The sequence below is a fragment of the Macaca thibetana genome, chromosome 2 (genome assembly GCF_024542745.1).
Source record: "Macaca thibetana thibetana isolate TM-01 chromosome 2, ASM2454274v1, whole genome shotgun sequence".
Taxonomy (NCBI): Eukaryota; Metazoa; Chordata; class Mammalia; order Primates; family Cercopithecidae; genus Macaca; species Macaca thibetana.
In genome coordinates this window covers 6,997,341-7,021,611 of record NC_065579.1, presented here as the reverse complement: position 1 = coordinate 7,021,611, position 24,271 = coordinate 6,997,341, and the positions used below count along the sequence as shown (strand labels likewise).

At 40.9% G+C, this 24,271-nt stretch overlaps 2 protein-coding genes across 10 annotated transcripts in view; one reads left to right on the top strand and one right to left on the bottom strand.

Annotated features, from left to right (window-relative positions):
• The window catches only part of UTS2B (urotensin 2B), a 61,772-nt gene extending 43,954 nt beyond the window's left edge, over positions 1-17,818 (bottom strand). For 2 of the 3 annotated variants that reach the window (XM_050779277.1, XM_050779275.1), the window contains exon 1: positions 17,650-17,818. The gene's annotated coding sequence lies outside the window, so the exon portion shown is untranslated. Of the gene's footprint in view, positions 1-15,879; positions 16,200-17,649 lie in introns of those variants that run through there. The other variant, XM_050779276.1, reaches the window with a different exon arrangement.
• CCDC50 (coiled-coil domain containing 50) overlaps positions 16,084-24,271 on the top strand; it is a 179,718-nt gene continuing 171,530 nt past the window's right edge. For 4 of the 7 annotated variants that reach the window (XR_007723317.1, XM_050779266.1, XM_050779270.1 and 1 more), the window contains exon 1: positions 16,084-16,177. Coding sequence is in view for 5 of the 7 variants with exons in the window: in XM_050779266.1 (XP_050635223.1) it covers positions 16,099-16,177 (79 nt within the window). In the remaining 2 variants the exon portion in view is untranslated. Of the gene's footprint in view, positions 16,178-16,328; positions 16,992-24,271 lie in introns of those variants that run through there. The other 3 variants (XR_007723318.1, XM_050779271.1, XM_050779268.1) reach the window with 1 other exon arrangement.

Here is a 24,271-nt window from a genome sequence, read left to right as displayed (position 1 = left end):
TGAACAGACTTAGATATGAAAACTGAAAGGGCTGTGATTTTCCGAAGTGGCATTCAGAGCAGATTGATATCTCTCTTTCTCTCTGTCTCCACCTATCTGTCATCCCGAGGAAATCCATGATCTATTGGGCATCACCATAGTTCTCTGATAGCCAAGGTTCTCTGATTGCCACTCCTGTATTTCTGTGCATTAACTTTGCATTTGTACTTCCCGTGGTACTATTCCAATGGCCTGTACCATTCCAGAGGCCCACTTTCTTCATACTTATTAGATAGCCTAGTTCTATAGCAGCATCTTCCATTGATGAAGGCAGCTACCACTGAGCTTCTCAATGATTTCAGCGCCTTCCTCACCTGTGCATTCATTAGTACCTTAGTGAGATAGTATCCTTGGGCGTTAGGTGATATTTCTCAGCTGTGGCCTAACAAATCCATTCAAACATTTCCACTTCCCTGAGTCCTCTGACATTCCGCAGTAATGTGGCATGAAAATTTTGACATTTGGCCAGGCACGGTGGCTCACACCTGTAATCCTAGCACTTTGGAAGGCCAAGGCAGGTGGATCACCTGAGGTCAGGAGTTTGAGACCAACCTGTCCACCATGATGAAACCCATCTCTAAAAAAAACAAAAAAAAAAAAAAAAAAAAAAAAAAAAAAAATTAGCCAGGTGCGGTGGCATGCACCTGTAATCCCAGCTACTTGGGAGGCTTAGGCAACAGAATCACTTGAACTTGGGAGGCGGAGGTTGCAGCTAGCCGAGGTTGCGCCACTGCACTCCAATGTGGGTAACAGAGCAAGATTCTGTATCAAAAAAAAAAAAAATGGCATCTCCACTTCATTTACTCTAAGCCATCACCAATGCCAGGCTTCAAGAAATCATCACAGCAAATTCTTGGGCTGTGCTTCCCTACTCAGGTTGTTATCAAAACTTGATTCAGAGTATCAGCCCTGGAGGCAATGAGGAATGAAAGTCAAGGATCCTGAGGACACCAAAAGTCATATTGCAAGTCATCTGCTTTGAGTGAGGTTATTACATGGTCTTTATGTTGGGCTGCTTTCTTCTGGCAAGTGGACAGGACTGATTCTGCTGGCTGTGAGAGCTCAAGGAATTTAGAAGTTCAAACTCCCCAAAAATCTTTATTTCTGGCCTCAGGGACCCATCAGGTTACTTACTTCTTTTTTGCAGTTCTTGTAACTTTGTAATTATAAACGCCCCTGTACAAATCAATTGCAACAGCCACTTGACTTTCTAATGCCCTTCCTTCTACCCACACCTCATTCTACTTAACCACAGGTGAAGTTTTTAATAATTGTGATTCATTACAGGCCAGTAATTTTGCCACTTCACTTGACAACAGAAATGAAGTGAGTCCTTGTGACTTCCAGAATGTGGCTGATCTAACCCCAAAACGTCATCTTGAGGATTGGCTTTTGAGGCCCCCTCCTCTCCATATATCAATTATATTTGCCTGGGGCTATAAGAAAAGAGAATAGGTGGCAAAACCTACAAAGTGCTAATGCTTTATTGGGAGTTGTGAGAGCAGCAGGAGTAAAGAGAAAAGGATAATGAGGCACGAAAATGAATATAGGTGATATTTTCTTTGCAGCCTACATTTTTATGGGAAGTTCAAGGTCATAGGGTAAGTGTATATTTAACATTAATAACTGTCAAACAGTTTTGTTTTATTTTGTTTTGTTTTTTGAGATGGAGTATCACTCTGTCACCCAGGCTAGAGTGTAGTGGCGTGATCTCGGCCTCCCTGGTTCAAGCAATTCTCCTGCCTCAACCTCCCGAGTAGCTGGGATTACAGGCACCTGCCACCATGCCTGGCTAGTTTTTGTATTTTTAGTAGAGATGAGGTTTCACCATATTGGTCAGGCTGGTCTCCTGACTACAAGTGATCCACCTGCCTCAGCCTCCCAAAGTGCTGGGATTACAGATGTGAGCCACAGTGCCCAGCCTAAACAGTTTTTTAAAATGGTTGTAACTTTAACTTACAGTAATGTGTGAATTCTGGTTCCTTCCCTTTAAAGTTCAACTCCATTTTGAGACGAGCAAAGCACATTCCTTGCTGGTCAGGACCCACATTCATGGGATGTTATAGTAAAGGAAACAGCCTAATGATACCTGCAAGGAAACATTCCTACAATAACAAAGTCCAGGTGTCCCAATATCCATAACAATATATGTTTGTGAGATAATAACAGTTATGCTTTGATGTGCTCACACACCAGACTGTCAAAGCCAGTTCTCTTTAAGTCAATAGAGTAATAAATTTGTCATACTGTCTGCTCACCTGCACATAGACACAGCTTAGCTTAGTTTTTACATAGACAAGACCCCTATATATGAGAAACGTAAAACTAAGACAGTACATTCCTCCACTTGCTTTTTTCTTTTTTTTGTTTCTGTCGCCCAGGCTGGAGTGCAGTGGTGCGATCTCGGCTCACTGCAACCTCCGCCTCCCGGGTTCAAGTGATTCTCCTGCCCCAGCCTCCTGAGTAGCTGCGATTACTGACACCCACCACCACGCCCAGCTAATTTCTGTATTTTTAGTAGAGACAGGGTTTCACCATGTTGGGCCAGGCTGGTCTCAGACTCCTGACTTTAGGTGATCCACCCACCTCAACCTCCCAAAATGCTGGGATTACAGGCATGAGCCACCACACCAGGTGCCTCCACCTGCTTTCTGAGGACACCCTTCTCTGTAATGGAGTAGCTTTTAATAAACTTGCTTTTTCCACTGCACTTTGTGACTCTTCTTGAATTCCCTCCTGCACCAGTTTCAAAAACTCTCTCTGGGGTCTGGTTCAAGATCCCTATTTCCAGTGACAATTCGTTCCCTACTCTGTAGATGCTACTTTCTGCTAAGCCTCATGGAGTTTCATGTTACATATATGCAGTACAGGCTTTGACCAAGGACTTGGGAGCCCCTGTGTGCAGCTCTGTCCTCTTTGGTAGCCTACTCCAAAAGGTCCAATTGGGTCAGCAGTCCTGCATCCTGTTCTTTGCCTTCCCAGAGAGACCCTTCTTGGACTCTACTTGCTTCGTAAACGTTGGGAAATAGGCCCCAAGTACAAAGTTGGCAAGAGTGTGGGAGGCTAAATTGCATGTGTTACTCTTCTCTCGTGGGTCATTGTGATATTGTGAAACATATATTTGGTCTTTGACCTTGTTTCCTGGCATACAACTAAAATCTTTAGATTGTTTTGTATGCTAATGATTGAGTAATGGCAAGCAGCCCCTGTGTCGCTTTAGGAGTGTGAGTGCAAGTTCAAGGGTGGGACTGGTAATCAGAAAAAAACATGTCATGGTTACAGGGTTGATATTTTCAGGGCCACCCCACAACCTCCAGAGATGGGGAAGGGACTGAAGGTTAAGCTCATCACCAGTGGCCAATGATTTAATCAATTATGTCTACATAATGAAGTTTCCATCAAAACCCAAAGGAGTGGCTTCAGAGAGCTTCTGGATAGCTGGACACATGGAGGTTTCTGGAGGACGGGGCTCCCAGGGAGGGTGTGGAAATTTTGTTCCCCTGCTCACTTGCATTTCCCTATGCATCCCTTTATCTATATCCTTTTGTAATATCCTTTATAATAGACTAGTAAGTGTGAGTGTCTCCCTGAGTTCTGCATGCTACCCTAGAAATGTTGTTTCTTTTAGATTGAGTTTCACTCTTTCGTCCAGGCTGGTGTGCAATGGTGCAATCTTGGCTCACTGCAACCTCTGCCCCGTGGGTTCAAGTGATGCTCCTGCCTCAGCCTCCTGAGTAGCTGGGATTATAGGTGCCTGCCACCACGCCCGGCCAATTTTTGTATTTTTAGTAGAGACGGGGTTTCACCATGTTGACCAGGCTGGTCTCGAACTCCTGACCTCAGGTGATCTGCTCACCTCAGCAGAGTGCTGGGATTACAGGCATGAGCCACCGTGCCTGGCCTATTCTAGAAAATTAATCAAACCCAAGAAAGGGGGTTGTGTGACCCCTGATTTATAGCTGGTTGGTCAGAAGCACAGGTAGAACAACCTGGGACTTGTGGTTGGCGTAGGAAGTGGAGGGCAGTCTTGGGGACTGAGCCCTGAGCTGCTGGATCTGATACCACCTCCAAGTGGATAGTGTCAGAATTGGATTGGAGTTCCCCCAGCTGGTGTCTGCTACAGAACTAATTGCTTGTGTGGTGTATAAGGAAATCCCTTCACACGTTTGGTGATGGAAGTCTTCTGTTTAGATGATTGTTATTGTGGTGTGAGAGTGGAGGAAAAACAGTTTGTATTTTTTCCACTGCCAGAGTCATGCCAGCTATTGCCTAGTGCTTCAGAACATTTGTCTCATATAGTTCTCTCTAGCTTTTTCATCATTTTTGGAGAAGAAATTGTTTAGAATTATTTATTCCTTCTTGGGCAAAAGTTCAAGTCTAAGTATGTTTTTAAATTTTATTAGTTAGGTAATATTTCCAATGAAAAATTAAATAGTCACCAATGTACCACACTCAGATTCAAGGTAAACATGCTTCCATATTTGTCTTTACGTATATAATTGAAACATATTCTTTTGGTTATCTGTTGCTGCATAATAGAGCACGCTACAGCTTATTAGCTTTATACATTAGCATGTGTTTATTTATTCAAATTTCTGCAAATTGGGTAAGGTCAGAGAGCTCACCTTACCTCTGTCCCACGTGGCTTCTCTTGCCATAGCTCAAGTAGGTTTTGAAGATCAGTTTCCAAAGTGGTTGGCAATCAGCTAGATGTCAGCTGTCAATTGGGAGCTCCATTGAGTATGTTGGCTGGGGTGTTTGTTTTCTTCCGCATAGCCTTCCCATATAGCCAGTTTCTTACAGCATATTAGGATAGTCTTTTTTTTTTTTTTTTTTTTTTTTTTGAGATGGAGTCTCCCTCTGTGGCCCAGGCTGGAGTGCAGTGGCACCATCTTGGCTCACTGCAACCTCAGCCTCCCGGGTTCATGTGATTGATTCTCCTTCCTCAGCCTCCCGAAAAGCTCGGACTACAGGCATACACCACTACGCCCAACTAATTTTTTATATTTTTAGCAGAGACAGCATTTCAGCATGTTGGCCAGACTGGTCTCAAACTCCTGACCTCAGGCGATCTGCCCAGCTCAGCCTCCCAAAGTACTGGAATTACAGGCATGAGCCACCACACCCGGCCAGACAACTGACTTCCTTAAGAGCATGAGAACAAACAGAAGTTGCCCGGCCTTCTTATGTCAAGGCTTATAAGTCTCAGAATGTCACTTCTGCCTTTTATTGGTTAATCAGTTACAGGCCCAGCCCAGGTTCAACAGGAGGGGAAATCGATTCCACATTTTGATGGAGGGTTATAATGTCGTACGGCAGGAGGGCATGTGTGATGAGAATCAATGTTGTGGTCATTTTTAAAGCAAGAATCTGTGACATGCATTTTCCTACATTCTGTTTTCCTTTCCTCCATTCTCAGAGGTAGCTACTGTAATCAATGTCTACATTTCCCATTTATATTTGTATAGTTTTACCAGACTTCTCTCTAGCACTGAACGCTCTTCATAGTTTAAGCATTTTCCACATAGGGCAAAACAAAATCTTGAGGAAATATCGCAAATCTGAGATCACAAGAAAAGTAGCCTGTAGAAAAGGAATTTCCTAAACTATAGGCCTACTGCAGAAAAATTGACTGAATTGTTCATACTTTAAATTGGGTTCCAATCTTTTCCAGCTTGAAGATCTACTTTTATTTATTTTTATCTTTTATTTTTGAGATGTGATCTTACTCTGTCAGCCAGGCTGGAGTATAGTGACACAATCTCAGCTCACTGCACCCTCCACCTCTCCAGGCTCAAGTGATCCTCCCACCTCAGCCTCCCGAGTAGCTGGAACCACAGGTGCACACCACCATGTCTGGCTAATTTTTTATATTTTTGGTAGAGATGGGGTTTCACAATGTTACCCAGGCTGGTCTGGAACTCTTGAGTTCAAGCAATCCACCCACTTTGGCCTCCCAAAGTGCTGGGATTACAGGTGTGCCTGGCTGCTGTGCCTGGCTGAAGATCTTTTAATTAAGATTTCCTCCATACATAGTTTTTTTTTTTGTAACTGTTGGTTGAAAAATACATAATTGCAAATCACATGATCTTAATAATATTTGTAAATTGTATATGTATTAATCACAGCTGCAGTTGTATTCATTGAAAAATTCAAAATATGCTTTATGAAAAACTTTTATATAGTCTGTAGATAATTTTTGATGCACATATACATTTGTAGAAATTACCATAATAACTCTATCATACAAGATGTTTGTAGCTAACAGGTTAGGAAACTTATGCCATAGCTCACACTTTGCTGAATTTTCCTCTGTGTTAGCTCATAGCCCTCCTTGCATTATGCTCCTTATACGAATCAGTACCTGTGCCAATATGTTTACTATCCCTAGATATGAAAACTGCTCTCATCCTACTCTAGTCCCTGCCAAGCCTCTTGGCAGAGATGCCTTTGCCCTGGCTCCACATTGACCCACTTTATCATTGTCTCTCGCCTACACCCTTATGATAGCCATAGAAAATCTCTCACGTGACAATAGCTATTGATAATCTATTTCTTATTTTACTTCTTTTTCAAACTGGACATTTATCTCTAATAAATAAATGGCTTATAAAGAAAAATTAGACTTCACAACATGTAGGTATAGCAAATGTGCCCTCAGGGCACAGCAGGAGATATCTCTTTTTAACTTAGTTGCTTCTCTAAATATTTTAAATTACACCTTCTGTCTATTAAGGTATACATTCTTTTTTTAAAAGTCCTTTCTTAAAAACTATTTTCAACTGAGCACAGTGACACATACTTGCAATCCCAGCAATTTGGGAGGCTGAGGTGGGTGGATCACGAGGTCAGGAGTTCAAGACCAGCCTGGCCAACATAGTGAAAACCCATCTCTACTAAAAATACACACACACACAAAATTAGCCAGGTGTGGTGGTGGGCACCTGTAATCCTAGCCACTCGGGAGGCTGAGGCAGGAGAATCGCTTGAACCTGGGAGGCAGAGGTTGCAGCAGTGAGTCGAGATCATGCCACTGCACTCCAGCCCTGGCGACAATGCGAGACTTGGTCTCAAAAAAAAAAAAAAAGCCACTACTTTTTAAAAAACCTTACTTTTTGGAAAAGTATTATTTAATCAGCGTAGTCCAGATACACTTCAATTATTCTTTACCAAATGCTTTATCCAGCAATTTACTCAACACATATTTCATGAGCAGCTATTACGTGCCAACACTATTCTACGTACTGACAATTACAGTATTAAATCACATAGACAAAGTTTCAGTCTTTGTGGTAGATTGGACAGACATACAATATTGGCAGGAATAACTGACCTGGAGAGAAAAAAAGAGTGGGCAAGATATGGAATGACAGATTGGGTTGCTATTTTAGATAAGATCAGGGAAAGTCACTAGGAGAAAGTGACATTTGAGCAGACACTTGAATAAAATTGGAGGAGTAAATCACGCAGTTATTGGCATAGGGAGCCTTTCTAGGAAGAAGGACCAGTTAAGTGAAAAGGCCTTGAAGCAAGACTATGCATGGCTTATTCAAAGAACATCAAGTTGGTCAATATGAGGGCAGGGCGGTGAGAAGGGAATGAGAGGAAGCACAGGAGGTGACTTTAGCAGATGATGCTAACCACTTTAGAATGTATTCTGAGAAGATGAGATACCACCCAAGGTTCATGTACAAATCCATGATATGCTGTGGCAAGCTTTAAGATATAAGTCACTCTGGCTCCTGTGTCAGTAAACTCCAGGGAAACAAGAGCAGAAACAACACATTGCGAAGGAGGCTACGACCAAAATCCAAGTAAGAGATGATGAGGGTTTAGACCATGGTGATAGCAGTCAGGAAATGAGATGTGGAATTTTTGTTTTATTTTAAAGCTTGAGTTGACTGAATCTGCTGAAGGATAAATGTAGGGTGTGAAAGAGAGTAAAGAATAGATTACTCTAAAGTTTTCGATGTGACGACTGTGTGAATACAGAGATGAAGTATACAAAGGAGCAATAGGTATTGAAGAAATCACGAGATCAGTTTTGGTTATTCATGAATAAGTGCTAATTAAATATTCAAATTAGTATGAAAAAGTAGTCAATTGGTGCTATGGTTTGAATGTGTCTCTCCAAAATTCAGGTATTATCAATTGATAGTATTAAGAGGCGGGGCCTATAAGAGGTGATTAGTTCATAAGGGCTTCTCCCTGGTTAATGGGATTAAGACTTTTAAAACAAGCTTCATGCAACATTATTCCTCAATAAATCCTCCAGGGTAAGAATAGTTAGGAAGTAGAAGAAGTTTGAGAACTGGAGTACTGTCTGAATCCGAAACACTGTAACATTTAAATGTTTGGAAAATGGGGGCGGAAACACTCAAGACTATGATAAGAAATGATATAAGTGTGTGTGTGTGGGCGGGTGGGGGGTGGTTAGTTTTCGCGTACAGTACAGTGGCAGTCAGTTGCCTAGCTAGGAATTCAAACTGCAGGTAATGTAACCCAGATTGTTATCAGAAGGCTATACTCTAAAGGAAGTTATAATAAGACCTTTAGCTATTTTTAAAATCTTAGATTTATAATAGGAACTCTAAAGCATCATTTAATGAATGCAAGAAATAGGTTTTCACTAGTAAAATTGTGGGTACTCAAAATACGTGGAGCTCTATGAATTGCCTGAAATATTTCAAAGAAATTCTACACTTTTATTTGGACAAGGTATAAGCGCCAAAGGAGCTTTTCAGCCTTTACTTTTTGCAATGATTCCCAAGGCATGATTCCAAAATAATGTCTGTGTTTTCACAAATCTTTTATAGACTGTGTAGTCAGAATCCATAAATGATAGGAAATTGGGACTTCAACATTTTTCAAAACTGTCTTTATGACTTCTTTGTATCTATCTGCTAATAAATGTGTATGCATACATATAAATATGTGTATATATGTTATATAAAAATATATGTGACTAGGGTCAGGCTACGCCTGTAATCCCAGCACTTTGGGAGACCGAGGTGGGCGGATCACTTGAGGTCAGGTGTTCAAGACCAGCCTGGCCAACATGGTGAAACCCCTCCTCTACTAAAAATACAAAAATTAGCCTAGCATGGTGACAGCTGCCTGTAATCCCTGCTGTTTGGGAGGCTGAGGCAGGAGAATTGCTTGAACCCAGGAGGCGGAGGTTGCAGTGAGCCAAGATCATGCCATTGCACTCCAGCCTGGGTGACAAGAGCAAAATTCCCTCGCAAATATATATATATATATGGCTATGTGTATATGTACATACATTCATTATGTATGTATAATATATGAACATTCATATATAATGTATAAATTTGATTTCAGACATACTTTTTTTGTAACCTGGTAGAAACATTTTAGGTAGAGTTGATAGCCCATAACTATTTCCAGTAATTGGCAGATAACACCATCTAAAAGAAACTCAAGTGTAGAGAATTCATTGACTTAGGTCACTTTTCCACAATGTGGTCAGTGATTTAGAGTTGTCTTGGGAGATAAGAAAAACACAAAATGAAATAAAAATAACAAACCAAAAGCAAAACAATGTTTCAGACATGAAAGTAGAGTCATCTTGGTTAAATGGTGACAATTAGTCAATAAAAGGAGAATGAGATTGATCTCTGTGTCAGCAACATGGAAGTCACTGCTAATGTTAATAAGAACAGTTTGTTTTTGGAGTGGTGTAGATAAATGTATGATTAGTATAGATTCAAGACAGAAGGAGAGAGTAGGAAGTACAGACCATAAGAATAGACAAATATTCCAAAGAGATTTTCTGTAAATAGGAGCAGAAAAATATGATAATAGCTGAAGGGGACTGGAGCTATGGCAAATGTTTGTTAAGGTGGAGGAATTACAGCAAGTTTTAGAGGAAAAAATAATGATGCAGTAGAGAAAGAAAATGTGGGGAGTAATATCTTTGAGAAAATGAAGAAATGGGGTCTCATCAGGGCTGTTGTTCAACAGACATGCACAACCAAAGCAATAATGACTGTTAAGATACTAACATACTTTCAGGACAGTTTGTAAATAATTGCTCTTCTGAGCCCTTTGAGTGCTCCCGTCTCCAACCTCCTTTCCCTTGGAACTTCCTGAACCTGCCCACCATCCAGAAACTATAGGGTAATAACTGGAACCGAAGAAAGCCCCACAAACTGCTTTGGTGCTATGTTCGTGCTTCTGCCATTCTGATTGTTAAATGTTTTGAATATCACTCAAATATCCAGTGTCCAAATGAAGATGTCAGTCTTAGGAGAAGTAGATGGGTTGATAGATTTGGAAAGGGTATGATGTTGAGGTTCTCTGTTTAGCGCTCTTATTTTATTTTATTTTTATTTTTATTTATTTATTTATTTTTGAGACAGACTCTCGCTGTCGCCCAGGCTAGAGTGCAGTGGAGTGCAGAGTTTCGCTCTGTTGCCCAGGCTGGAGAGCTAGGCTCACTGCTACTTCTACCTCCTGGGTTCAAGCGATTCTCAGACTCCCGAATAACTAGGGCTACAGGTATGTACCACCATGCCCGGCTAATTTTGGTATTTTTAGTACAGATGAGGTTTCACTATGTTGGTCAGGTTGGTTTCAAACTTCTGACCTCAGGTGATTCACCCACCTGAGCCTCCCAAAGTGCTGGGATTAGAGGCCTGAGCTACCGCACCTGACCTCAGTGCTTTTATTTTCTCACAAATCTAAGACACTAAGAGTAAAAAGAGGCTAGGGACCTTGTAGGTATAAGGGAAGAAGGTGTGCTATCAGTGTGTTTTGGAATAGGAAATTAATTGATCAGAGCAATATGTAGAGTTTATAGTAGATTAGCCATGTTTTGCATATTGCTATGCAAGTAGAAAACAGGAAGACAGTGACAAGGGAATTGAGGGTATTGAGTAGGGAGTGATTATCAAAATGAGCTGTCAAATTTAAGCCAATTAAGAAGAAAATGGGTATAGGGTCAAGTGAGAGGCAGTACCAGGGTGGTAGGGCAAACAGATCATAGGTTCTTGTGTAATTGAAAAATTGTTGAACTGGGGTACCCCTAGGAGTGAGTTGGAGAGATAGAAGTGGTACTTGGAAGACATTTGAAATTGACAAAGGATGAGTTTTTAGTAACGACAAATTCTAATGAATTACCCTGAGAGGAGTTGGTGGAGACGGTGCAATGGCTTGAATGTTGTGCCTTCCAAAACTCATGTTGAAATTTAGTCACCAACGTGGCAGTATGAAGAGGTGGAGACTTCAAGAGGTGATTGGGTCATGAGAGCTCTGCCCTTATGAATGCATGAATCCATTGCTGAATCATTAATGGGTTATCATTGGAGTGGGACTGGAGGCTTTATAAGAAGAAGAAGAGAGACCTCAACTAGATCATTTAGCCTCTTCACCATGTGATGCTCTGTGTCACCTTGGGTCTCTGTAGAGATTCTCCACCAGCAAGAAGGCTCTCACCAGATGGGACTCCTTCAATTGGAGGCATTCATAAGTGTAATAAATTCATTCATTTTCTTTACAAATTACCAGTTTCAGATATTCTGTTCTAAGCAACCAAAAATAGAGTAAGACAGATGGGATAGGGTGACATGGCTTGGCTGTGTTCCCACCCAAATCTCATCTTAAATTGTAGCTCCCATAATTCCCACATGTGGTGGGAGGGACCTGGTGGGAGATAATTGAATTATGGGGGTGGGTCTTTCCCATGCTGTTCTCCTGATAGTAAATAAGTGTCATGAGATCTGATGGTTTTATAAAGTAGAGTTTCCCCTATACAAGCTCTCTTGCCTGTAGCCATGTAAGATGTTACTTTGCTACTTATTCGCCTTCTGCCATGATTGTGAGGTCTCCCCAGCCATGTGGCATCCATTAAACCTCTTTCCTTTATAAATTACCGGGTCTTGGATAATGTCTTTATTAGTAGCGTGAGAACAGGCTAATACAATGGGGTATAAGCTCATCAGAATAAGGAAGTCAAGGCTGGGCATGGTGGCTAGTGCCTGTAGTCCCAGCACTTTGGGAGGCTGAGGCAGGTGTATCACTTGAGGTCAGGAGTTCAAGACCAGCCTGGCCAACATGGTGAAGTCTCCTCTCTACTAAATATGCAAAAAATTAGCTGGGTGTGGTGATGCACTCTTGTAATCCCAGCTACTTGGCAGGCTGAGGCATGAGAATTGCTTGAACCTGGGAAGTGGAGGTTGCAGTGAGCTGAGACTGCACCACTGCACTCCAACCTGAGTGACACAGTGAGACTCCGTCTCAGAAAAAAAAAAAAAAGCTAAAAATAAGGAAGTCAAGGAAAGAGAGATCAGGTTACCAGAAGGAATGACTCTGTATGTTTATGTATACACTGAAATTATCAAGTGTTCTGTGATGACAGACAGTGAGAAAAAAAGGTCTCATCTGTAAGGAATAAGAAGTTACCCAGAAGTGTACAGAAAATTGCCATAAGGATATGTAGTAGGTGAGAGAATTTGATGATATGAGCTTTAAAGAAGTTGAAAATATTTAATAATAGGAAAGACGTATGTTCTAAAAAAGGCAATAAGATAAAGACAACCATGGCACCTCCAGGTCCAGTGGGGTCTAGGGTACGTAAGAAGGAACAGCCTCCAATTTAGAGGACTCCTGGAAGAGCAATGTCCCCAGGTGACACCTGAGTTCCAGTAGGAAAAGAAGGGAAAGGGAATAGTTACAAAGGAGATATGAGGAATTTTGTGAGTAACTGATTATGAATTCCATAGGGCAGAGTGAGGGGACTTGAGCAACTGGGGAAATGTTATATGAGAGTCCAGACAAAAATGCCTCAAGGCCTGGAGTAAAGAGGCCTAAACAGGATGGTTGGATTATTGTCCTAATAGTCTCTATTATGAGCTGAATTATGTCTCCCTAAGATTCACATGTTGAAACCCTAGCCTCCAGTACTTCAGAGGGACCACACTGCAGACAGGGTCTTTAAGGAAGACATTTGGGTTGGCCCTAATCCAATCTGCAAACTAAAAATAGTGATTTCAGAAGAAACCAAATGTTCTGACACCTTGATCTTAGACTTCTAGCCTTCAGAACTGGGAAAACATACTTAATAATTTCTGTTAGTTAAACCATTCAGTCTGTGGTATTTTGTTATGGCAACCTTAGAAAATTAATACAGTCTTCTTGGTGAAAGTGAATAACAGTTCTAATTACATCCTCATTTTTGGAACTGCTCTCTTAGATGTATTATGCTGATGAGCTAGGAAGCAGTGGGGGCCAAGGACATGGACAATTCCTTCCAGAAGTATAGTTCTGTGGGTCCCCTTTCCTGTTTTGCCAAGGTCCAGTGTAATTTATTCTTTTGCCTATATTGTTTCTTAACTTACTTTTAATTTGTGATTCTTACTGATAATGAAATTGGATAACTATATTTATTTATGCAACAAATATTTATTGAGTGTCTATTATGTGCCAAGCACTATTCTAGATACACGGATATTAGGGAATGAAACAGATAAATCCCTGTCCTCACAGAGCTTACCTTCTAGTAGCTCTAACTAGGGGTTGCCTTTGTGGAATTTGATAGTTTTCAAACTGGAGTTTTCATTTCTTATGACCAATGTTTCCCTACTCCAATCCAAGTATTCTATTGTTACCAAATTCAATTTATAAAAGTAGAAAGTGTATCATGTAACTATCCACCTAGAAAAAAAATCAATCGATGCCTCCACATTGCCTTATAAATAAAATCCTTATTTCTCACTATGGCATTCAAGTTGTGCTTTGATGCTGAATCACTTGTTTGGGATCTGCCCCAAATTAGGGGTCTGTATCCTTCCTGAGAATCCTTATGCTTTCTTTTTTATTGCAAAATGGACATTTCAGGACACCGAAAGATGTAAACTTGTTACAGAAATTCACCATATGTTCATTCCCTATAAATACTCAAAAGATACTAGCTCTTCCCCGTGTGACTGTCAGTGCTTTGCTAGAAGTTGCCTACTCTGTAATGCTGAGCTCTAATTGTTTGCTCAGCCTGGGGGCCTATACGGAACAGGTGTGGAGTAGGAGGAGGAAAGCCCAACCATGCGGTGGATTTCCAGGTCATCTGCTCTACTACCTGAAAAGGACTCCTGGTTTTCACTACTTTTTCTGGTGAAAGCAGCTGATTCTCTAAACAATAGTTGTGGCTATTATATATGTTTCCATTTTTTTTAAATCTAGACCAGTAATGTGGATATTTTAATGCATATCTTATTGTAAGCGTATCATATTTTTAAGCATATCTTACTTTTGGCATATCTTACTGTAACAGTCACAGTTTAGGTAGGAAACAGGAGGTGCACTGAAAGTGATTTTACTGAAAAGAATGTAATGAAGAGACTATTTACAGAGGTATTAGCTGGGTTAAGAGAACTAGGGGAGGCCGGGTGCCGTGGCGTATGCCTGTAATCCCAGCATTTTGGGAGGCCGAGGTGGGCAGATCACTTGAGGCCAGGAGCTCCAGACCAGCCTGGCCAACATGCCAAAACCCTGTCTCTACTAAAAACACAAAAAATTAGCCAGGCGTTGTGGTGCACACCTGTATTCCCAGCTACTTGGGAGGCTGAGGCACGAGAATCACTTGAACCTGGGAGGCAGAAGTTGCAGTGAGCCAAAAGGAACTGGGGGAAGCCATTACACTCTAGGCCTGAAGGGGCACTGGAAAGAAATTGTATTATTATTGACCCATGAGAGCTGAAGCCATGGAAAAGAGGCCTCTAGACAGGCCTTGTAGTCATAGAGGGACAGGACTGTGGCCAAAATTTTGGGTTAAAGGAATGAAGCATACCCTGACATTTCTCTCCTTCCTTCTTTTGATTTTCTGCCAGTGCTTCCCATTAGTCAATCACAACAGGAAGCCACAGGTCAAGGGGGCCTAGTGATTTATCTATAGGCTTCCAAGGGCACGGCTTGGTAGAGAAGTAGAAACAACAGATTTGGGGAGGGAAACAGCAAATACTGCTATTATAAATAATCTCTAGACCACAGGAAGTTTAAAAAAAATCACTAGATTGCAGGACAATTAAAAAATCCCTATAAATCTACCTTTCTATTACCACTTCCTTCTTATTCCCACATTTAACTTGCTGAGTGTTATCTCTGCCCAGCACTGGGGTGGGTAAACGTTTTCTGTAAAGCATATTTTAGAATTTGAGGTTTAAGAGGCAAGGTTGAAAATATTATGTTCTATTTATGTAGTGATTTAAAATGTAATTATTTGAACATATAAAAAAGAGTCATTCAATTAAAAAAAAAAAAAAGAGTCATTCAAATTCAGTGGGGTAGATTTGGTCTGTGGGCTATACTTTGCTACCCTCTGGCCTTGAAAGTCTTCTAAATTTTTGCTAGCTTAAAATCCACCTACTTTTCAATGTCAAGTTCAAATAAAACCTCCCCTATGTGGCCTCTCATATTGGGACTCTGAGCTGTGAGTGACAGAAAATCAACCATTACTAGCTTAAGCAAAACTGAGGATAAGTTGAGAGTTTGCTGGCTGTCGATCCCAGAATCCAGGAGCTGCGGAAATGCCAGCTGCTCTGGGGATATCCTGCGTTGCTACTGTGGTAACATCAGAACCTGCCCTCCTCATCTCCCTTTCTCTTCTCTTTGCTTCTGTCTTCAGTTTGGCTTCATCATCTCCTAGAGGCAGACTTTTCCACAAGAAATAGAATACATATCTCTTTATGTGCCCAGGAAAGTATTCTGTTTGACCTGTCTTGGTCATCCAGCCACCCTTTGATGGACCCACGTCGATGGAGGAAGGGCGAAGAGTGGTGTGGTAGTGTCGAGGTTCAGACATGGCACACGTTTGGGAGAGAAGCTCACCTCTGAGGAGGGGGGAAAGAGGCAGTTTCCCACAAGGAGGGTGCATTCTGTTGCCAGGAGATGAAACAGGAGAGGCTGTCTATTTCGGAGAGAGAGAAATGTCACAATTACAGTCCAGTGTGTGCAGCGCTGTAACAGAGATAAGTCTGACGCCTCGTTACCACCCGCAGTACCTAACATCACACTTGGTAGACACATTCATGCGATTTTGATGAATGAATGACTCAGTTCTCCCCGCTGATTGTGTACACACTCTACTCCACACTGGCCGGGAATTTAATCAGCTGCTCTTTATTCTGTACGTTGTATTCGGGGTTTTTATGGCCATCTATCATCTCTCTTCTAATTTCGGGCGCCAAGAGAGTGTGAGACAGAGGCAGGCATGCAGTAAACATCCTGTGTTAATCTCAGTCCCAGATCCAGACCACAGAACGCTGACTCCCCCGCTCCCGGGAACGATTGTGTTTTGGGTGACCCGTGTGGCCTTTTTGTTGAGGTCTTTAGGATACAAAGCCCCCACCTAAAGACGCGACCCTCCCGTGGGAGGGAGGCAGGGCCCGGGGGCGGGAGCACAGCGGGGCCCCAGCCTCAGGCGCGTCACTGAGCACAAAGGAGACAACAGAGAGGCGGCAGCGGGCGCTGATCTTCGCTCGCCAGCCACTCGCAATTGCGGTTACAGACCTGCAGCTCCCCCTCCCCCACCCGGCCCGCCCGCCCGCCTTTCTGTCTCCTCTCTCCCTCCGTACTGGACGGCCCCGGCCCATTTCCGGGCTCCGGGTATTTGGCACCGATTGGGGCCGGGGACGCGGAGCAGGTGGTCGCGGCGGGGCAGCGTGGTGGCGGCGGGGCAGCTGGGCCGCCAGCCTGGTGCGTCGGGGACCGTCTCCCGCTGCTTTGGTCACCAGCCCCTGCCCGCCCGACCCGCTCCCTTCTCCGGCCTGCGAGCCCTGCCGGCCGGACTTTGCGCCGCGTCCGGCGCTGCTGCTGCGCTCCGGGGCCCCGCTCGGCGCCGGCGGTGGCCTGGAAGCCCGCGTTAAAGGGGCAACCGGGACCCCGGCCCAATATGGCTGAAGTCAGCATCGACCAGTCCAAGCTACCTGGAGTCAAGGAAGGTAAGGGCCGCGGAGGGAGGGCGCGCGGGACCCTCCCTTCTCGCAGCCCGAGGTTCTCTCAGGTCAGGGGCGTTGCCATTGCGGCTCCCGCGGCCCTCGCCCGGCGCCCGTCCTGCGTTGGCCTTGCCTGGACGTGAAGGGAATTGAATTCAGGTTCTAGTGTGGGACCTTCGGCGAGTCACCGACGTTCCGAGCCTGTTTTTTCCTCCAGGGGGTGGTTGAGGGGGACTAGCACCACCCCCAGCAAGTGGCTGTGCCCGTGTTCTCGTGCATGGCAAAGCCTCGGTGAACGCTGAAGACCTGGGTAAATCTGACTTACCACGCTTCTTAAAAATCGAGGCCCAGCCTGGCTGGCTTGAAGGCTGGGAAGTGGGGAGGGGTTGACGTTCGGTTCCGTGTGGAGCCTTTGTTTTGAAACATGACTCTTTCCCTCCTTCTCTCCCTACTTTTCCTAGGCCAGCGTCTGGCTGGCTCACTGACTTTCCCACCTTCCTCAAGGTTTAAAAGTTTAGTCTTGGCTGTGTTCTGCGCGGTCGGGAAGCCACTATAAGCATTTTCTTACAAACAAAACAAAAAACACGGGGGAGCAGGGGACTGATGATTTTGCCATTGCTTTTTATACCAATGTCCGGGAAAGTTGAGATTGATCGGTACTGACCTGGTTTCAGCTGACAGCAAGTAGCCTTTTGACTTCCCTTCTCTGTTTTTCCACCAGCTGCCTCAGGACCTAGCTTTTTTTTTTTTTTTTTTTTTTAAACTGAGATCTCAGGTGCTGGATCGCCTTGTGCCTTGAGTTATCTTTGTTTATTCTTTGATCCTAGGAAGCATAGACGTTCCAGAGTGCTACTGCAGACCGCTACGTTCCAAGGGCTTGCAAAGTCGGCTTTTGTTGGGAATGTCATTTGTTTCGACTGAATACTGTAGCCTGAGGTGACGTGGAGATGTGGAATTGAAAATAATATTTGCTTTCTTGGAACTGCTTGTTTTATTGCCAGCTTAATTTGACTCAGTTGGTCTTGTGTGTGCTCAGGCCAGCCCAGAAATCTCAAGAAAATTAGGGACTGCTTGATGGCTTTCCCAGAGTTTCAAGCACTAGGAGACTAGTGACTAGTGGTCACTGATTTGATGTAGAATTTCTAATGGGCCTAGTTCGGTCTTGTTGTTCCAGAAGGATGTTAAAGCTTAGGCGTGAGATTTTAGCGTTAACACTTTTCTACCTTTCTGTCCCGGGTGTGGCTTTGATGAAGAGTTAGGGCTTTCACCTGTGGAAAACAGTTTTCACTCTGCTGTCAAGACTGAGGAGCCTGAGTGATAGGAAAGGCAGATCAATACTTTGAGAGTTCTTATCTTAGAGATTGTCTGGTTATCCTTTGCTTTTGGATATAAGGGGTTTTTTTGTGTGCGTTTGTGTTGGGTTTGTCTCTAGAGAAAGAGTGATCCTTGTGCAGTGTGTAGTGCATGATGAGTAGAATGAAAATTGGAGTTCAAACAAAACCTGGTATGAATAGTATTAATCATATAGTGCTATGATTTTATCCAATCCCCTATTAATTTGAGTGACCTGGAAAAAACATAAAACTGTTTATATACATTTGTATTACTCTTAGGTCTTCTGATTTCTTACCAAGACACGAATGATTTATTTTAACGTATTGTTTCTCAAGGAGTTCCACAAATACCTTCCATCTAAAAATGCAAGATTTTCCCATTTCCACACTCTAGAGTCTAATACATTTAAATTAGCTTTCATTTTGCGTAATACGGTGTTTGGCGATCTCTTTTATGTAATCTGGTAAATTGGTAAGGAAATTTAGTGTGGCTCTTTCATTAAGTTAGAATTAAATATTTCTTACTTTTGAAGATGGTCAGGAATTGATGAGATCACTGTCTTTGTAAATATCTGACTTTTCTGGTTCCAAGATCATCAAAGGAAATGATGTATTATCCTAGGAATGTCCTATTAATGGTGGTGAAGTTTTTGATCTGAGAAGTGTTCAAGTCAAATAAAGTGTATCCTTCTTTAATATGACTCTTAATTATGGCCCAGTTACTCCCTAACAGTGTCTTTATCCTAATTAAAGAGAATGAAGCTGGTGCCCCTGATAGGGTAAAACATGCGCAAACATTGAGACTGTGGTAATACTGAAACTCCAACTGTATTTGAGAAGTGTTAGTAGTAGTAATTAGTTTAATATTCTGATGTAGATATTTGAAGCCCATTCAAAAAAATTCCTGTATCTGTTTACTCCTTAATTTAAACTTTTGGTAGATTTATATACAATTACAATTTATATTCAAGTTGGTATCGTGGGGTATATTTCAATAGAGATTACGAATAAAATAGTATAGTGAATGTGTGCCCCTTTCCATTGCTGTTTAGGAGGGGATGGAGCACCCTGTGACCTTTTGTTGTGAACATTTCAATAGAGGTCGTGGGTAGCAGCTGACATTAGGGTAAGGGGATATTTAAAAATCTTTCCTAGGTTGAAATCTAATGCTTGCTTACTTAGTTTTTAAGGAAGTCAAAAATACTCATCATTTGGACAGACTTTTTGAAAATACACACGCACATCTATGGTAGTATTTATACCTTGTTAAATCTCTTAAACTGGGAGACAAAGGGAAATGGTTGAGTTCATATGTAGGTGAAAAGAATCAAGTCAACTAAGTGTCAGCACATCCTTTTTTTTCTAGTTAAAAGTATGTTTGGAACATCTATATACTTTTTGTAATGGAAAACACTGTTGCCAATATTCAGGAATAATACTGTATTTCTTCTGAAACATTTGAGGTTCTAGATTTGAAATAATTTCCAGCCATTTTAAACTTCAGTAGATCTATAACTGAAATGCAAAATGCAATTTGCGAATGTTAGGGAAAGGAACAGTCATGTTTCAATAATATTCTGAAAGTTTCTTAGTTTAGAGTTCAGAGTTGAAAATATATTTTTCTAAAAATGAACACTTTTAATCACTTGACAAACTTATATTTTTGGGGGGGGGTCACTTTTGGTTGCTTCTTTGAATTTTTCTTTTCTGAACCAGTAATCAAGACTCCCTACTTTACTTTTGCTCTCCAAGTTCCTGTATGGGTAAATGAATTGTCCACTTGCCATAATTTTGCCATTTAGCCCTCTCTAACCAAGGTGTTGATCGAAGCCTTTCTAGACATTTTGGCATTTCATCAACTTCTTTCCAATTTCTTAAGCATTAGAGCTTTACCACTTTTAGCCATGCAGTGCATGCTTTCAGCCTCTCCTATTTTCTCCAAGTGTTAATCTTTATTTTTCTTTCCTTACAGCAGTTCTCTCAATCTCGTTTTTTATGTTCTATTCTTATATTCTTTAGGTGGAAAGTTCTGCTGGCTCAAAGTTGGTGAACACTGTGTGTATTGGTGTGCATGTGTCTGCTTAACATCTGAAATCAGTTTACCTAGGAGCGACTTACTTCTTGAAGTACAGGTAGCTAGCTATTCTGGGAGCAAATCCTTTTTCTTTAGCGAAAGGTACAATTTAATACATTTTTAGAAATGTCTGTAAAAGGAGACCTACCTAAAAAGCACTCATTTATTTTAGGTTCAGCACACTCCAGTGGCAAAATATGGTAAATTAAGTTAATGGCATACATCCAGAACTTCAAGGGGGAAAGACATAAGACTATGTCTGGTACAGTCAGTTAACCCAGTAGTCTAAGAAATTTAAAGCTTATTACATGCACACTAGGCATCTAAACAGATGGCAGTGTCCATGAGATGTACGTATATCTGGCTACAGGGCAAACTCACTTTCCCTGTTTTTCAAAATTCCGTAACAGTTTTTGTTTTGGTTGTTGCTTTTTAATGAGACCCTGGCTGGGTTTCTTTGAGCTAGGAGTTTTGTGTCTTAGTTATCTTGCTTTACCCTCATTTGGATGAAGGTCTTTTATGTAGTCAGCAACTATTCAGTAAATATTTGCATGTGTGAATAAATGAATGAGTGAATTGATGAATACATTATTATTCTCTGTTGGTTTAGGAATCTTATCTCTGGCATAATTATTTTGTATTCTTTTTCAGAGTATAAGCTTTTAAAAGGCAGAGATAATACCTTTTAAACCATGTGTATCACTTATCATTTATACCAGCATGAAATTTATAAAAACTTGGATATTTTTTCTAATTTTTTATGGGTATGTCTTATAAGTAAAATTCATTCAGCATAGATATGTATTACATAGAAAAATTAAGGGAAGTAATTTGTTGCTTTCTCTTCTGACTTTGGAGATAATCATTAAGAATAGAATTTTAGTAAAATTTTCTAAATGCTGGTTTTTGTTTTTGATTTTTACTTGAGTAAGAGGTTTAATTTTTTGTTCTAAGTGCAAAGCAGTATCGCTCAGTTTGGGAGCAGGAAGGAATCTTACATGATTTGCATATCTGCTGTGTGCCGCGCGTTGTGTTGAGGGTATTTCCACAATAAAAAACATTTTCCGTGGCACATGAACATGATCTTTGCTGGGGTATGGAATGCATGGAGTTGTTGAGAGAACTTTCTGAATTCATATGTGCACCAAAAATGGCTTTCACAAAAGGGAAGAAAATAGTTCATTGCCATATGTAGACTTGCAATATTTTTGAATGACCAAGGGAATTTTCAAATGGATGTAACGGTTAATTTGTAAAATACATATATTTTTAAACTAACAGGTACTTAACGGACAGCTCACACGTGGGAAACCATAGTTAATTGGTACTTTAAAAAGAGATTTCAGAGTAGAAAGCCTTAAAAAACACTGTTCTAGGCCAACTTCCTTGTTTTCCAGATGAAAATCTGAGGGTCAGGGCGGGCAAGTGAGCTGTATTAGACCACCGAGGATGAGTAGATAGGAATTGGCACGTTGGGGCCTAGAATTAGAAAAGTTTAGAACTGTGAGTAGTTACTTACACAGCTTATTCTTCCCTCCTTTTCTTTTTACCTACCTTCTCTTTTCCTTTTCCTCCTTCCCTCTCTTCCCCTTCTTTCTTTTAAATTACTCTGTAGATGCATAAGATTCATTTCTGATGTGTTTCATTTATGTGATATGCCATATGTTTAAGATAGTAGAGTGAAAATAATAAGACTTTTTCTGAGGATAGTTATTTTAAGGGTAATGTATCATATGGATGCTGAGTTAACACAGGTTTAATTAAAATTTTTTACAGCTTTTATTTTTGATTCAGCAAATGAATTACTGAGTGAACTATAGGAAGTCACACTTTTGCCTCACTGTTTTTTCTACCTGAAAAATCTTGCAAAAATGCATGTCTTCTCTGGTATGTTCATTCTAAAGAGGCTAATATTTAAAGGTAGAAACTCTAAAATTAAACGTATTGGAGAAATAAAGTCGTTGGCCATGGTCTTTCCTCAGCCCTTGTTAGGGACATAACAGTTTTTGTTGAGATAAGTGAATTTTTCCTCAGTGACAAAAAGCATGTGATACTCTACCATTCATAAAGAAAACAGTTATGGAGACCACCAAACCTAAGCAAATGCTGCTTGAAATCCCGGTTCTCCAAGTACAGAAGCATATTTAGAAACGAATCGCTTTGACCCATAGAGGAGAAAACAAACATTAAAACAACTATATTTGCACTTTCAGAGATAGCCACTGGAAGTGCCATTGGATTAATGTTTTTAACTGGTGACTCATTTAAAGGGGTCCTGTGCTTCAAAAATGTAAAACCAGGATAACCTAGATCTTAGATAAGACCCACGAAGGATAATTAGTTTTTATATTTAGAAAGACTTTGGGGATTACTTAGATGTTTGTTTCTAGAATGTTCCAGGTGTTTGAATTTAAAAACCAGCACAAGTGTTCTCAGATGTTACTTTTAAAAGGACTGTTAAGCAGAAAACAATCATTATTTCCTTTTGTTATTTCGTTAAAAAAGCATACACACATACATTAAGTGTGTATGCGTATAATAGTTGTTAGCCTACATTGAGAAAAAGGAAAAAAAAAACAAAACAGTGAAGACTTTCTAATAAACCAGAACCAGTGTATTACCAGTCTTGTTTATTTATCAGTGGTTCTTTGCTTTTTCTTTGTCGTTTTAGTCAAGTTCAGTGAATCATTTACATACAGTAAAAATTCCTTCTTTTTTAGTGTGTAGTTCTGAGTTTTGACAAATGTGTAGTCTTGGAACCACCACAACAATCAAGATACAGAACAGCTCCTAACCCCGAAACTTCTCAACCCCTGTTTCATGCCCCCACCGGCCACTGATGTGTTTTCTGCCCTTGTTTGCCTTGTCAAAAATGTTATATAAATAAGATCATATAGTAAGTAGTTTTTTGAGTCTCCGCAAACATACTGTTTATCCATTCACTCATTGAAGAACATTTGAGTTGTTTTCAGTTTTGGTGGGTGTCAGTAAAGTCACTCTCAACATTTGTGTACAAATTTTTTTTTGTATCTGTGTGCGTGTGTATTTGAACATAAGTTTTTGTTTCCCTTGAATGGACTTTCCGGGTTATATGGCGAGTGCATGTTAAAATTGTCAAACTGTTTTTCAAAATGGCTGTACCATTTTGCATTCCCACCAGCAAGCTATGTGAGCTCCAGTTGTTCTGCATCCTTGCTGGCATTTGATATTTTCAGGGCCCACTTAATTTTTTAAATTTTAACCATTTTAACAGGTGTGTTATATCTTATTGTGGCTTTAATTTGTATTTCCCTAATGACTCATGATGTTGTACCTTTTTTGTTGTGCTGATTTGCTTTCTTATATTATTTGTTGAAGTGTTTGTTTCAAATTTTAGCTCATTTTAAAATAGACTGTTTTCTTATTATTGAATTTGGATGTTCTTTACATATTCTGGATACAGTTCTTATTAGATATACAGTTTGCCCATGTCCGTGGTTTTAAAAACCTTAATTCAATATCAGAATGATACGGGGGATGTAAACACCTTCCTAGCCCTAGTTGATATTAGCTAAATCTCTTAGAGATCGTTTCAGGAATCTGTAGTTTTTATACACAGACTATGTACTCAGACTTATGCACTGGCATTTGGAAAATACAGAATGAATATACTGTGGCCACCTCAATACAGGGATCTTCTCCTAATTTTTTGCAGTGACAGCTCATTTATCTGATAAAGAATGAGCAGTAATCCTCTCTCGTAGTTGGAATTTGTTGCAGGGACCTACAAACTGCTGCCACTTGTTTTATATAGCGAGGTAGTTCAGGATGGCTTTTATATTTTTTAATGATTCAAAAAAATGTTTTGTGATGTGAAAATTATATGAAATTCAAATTTC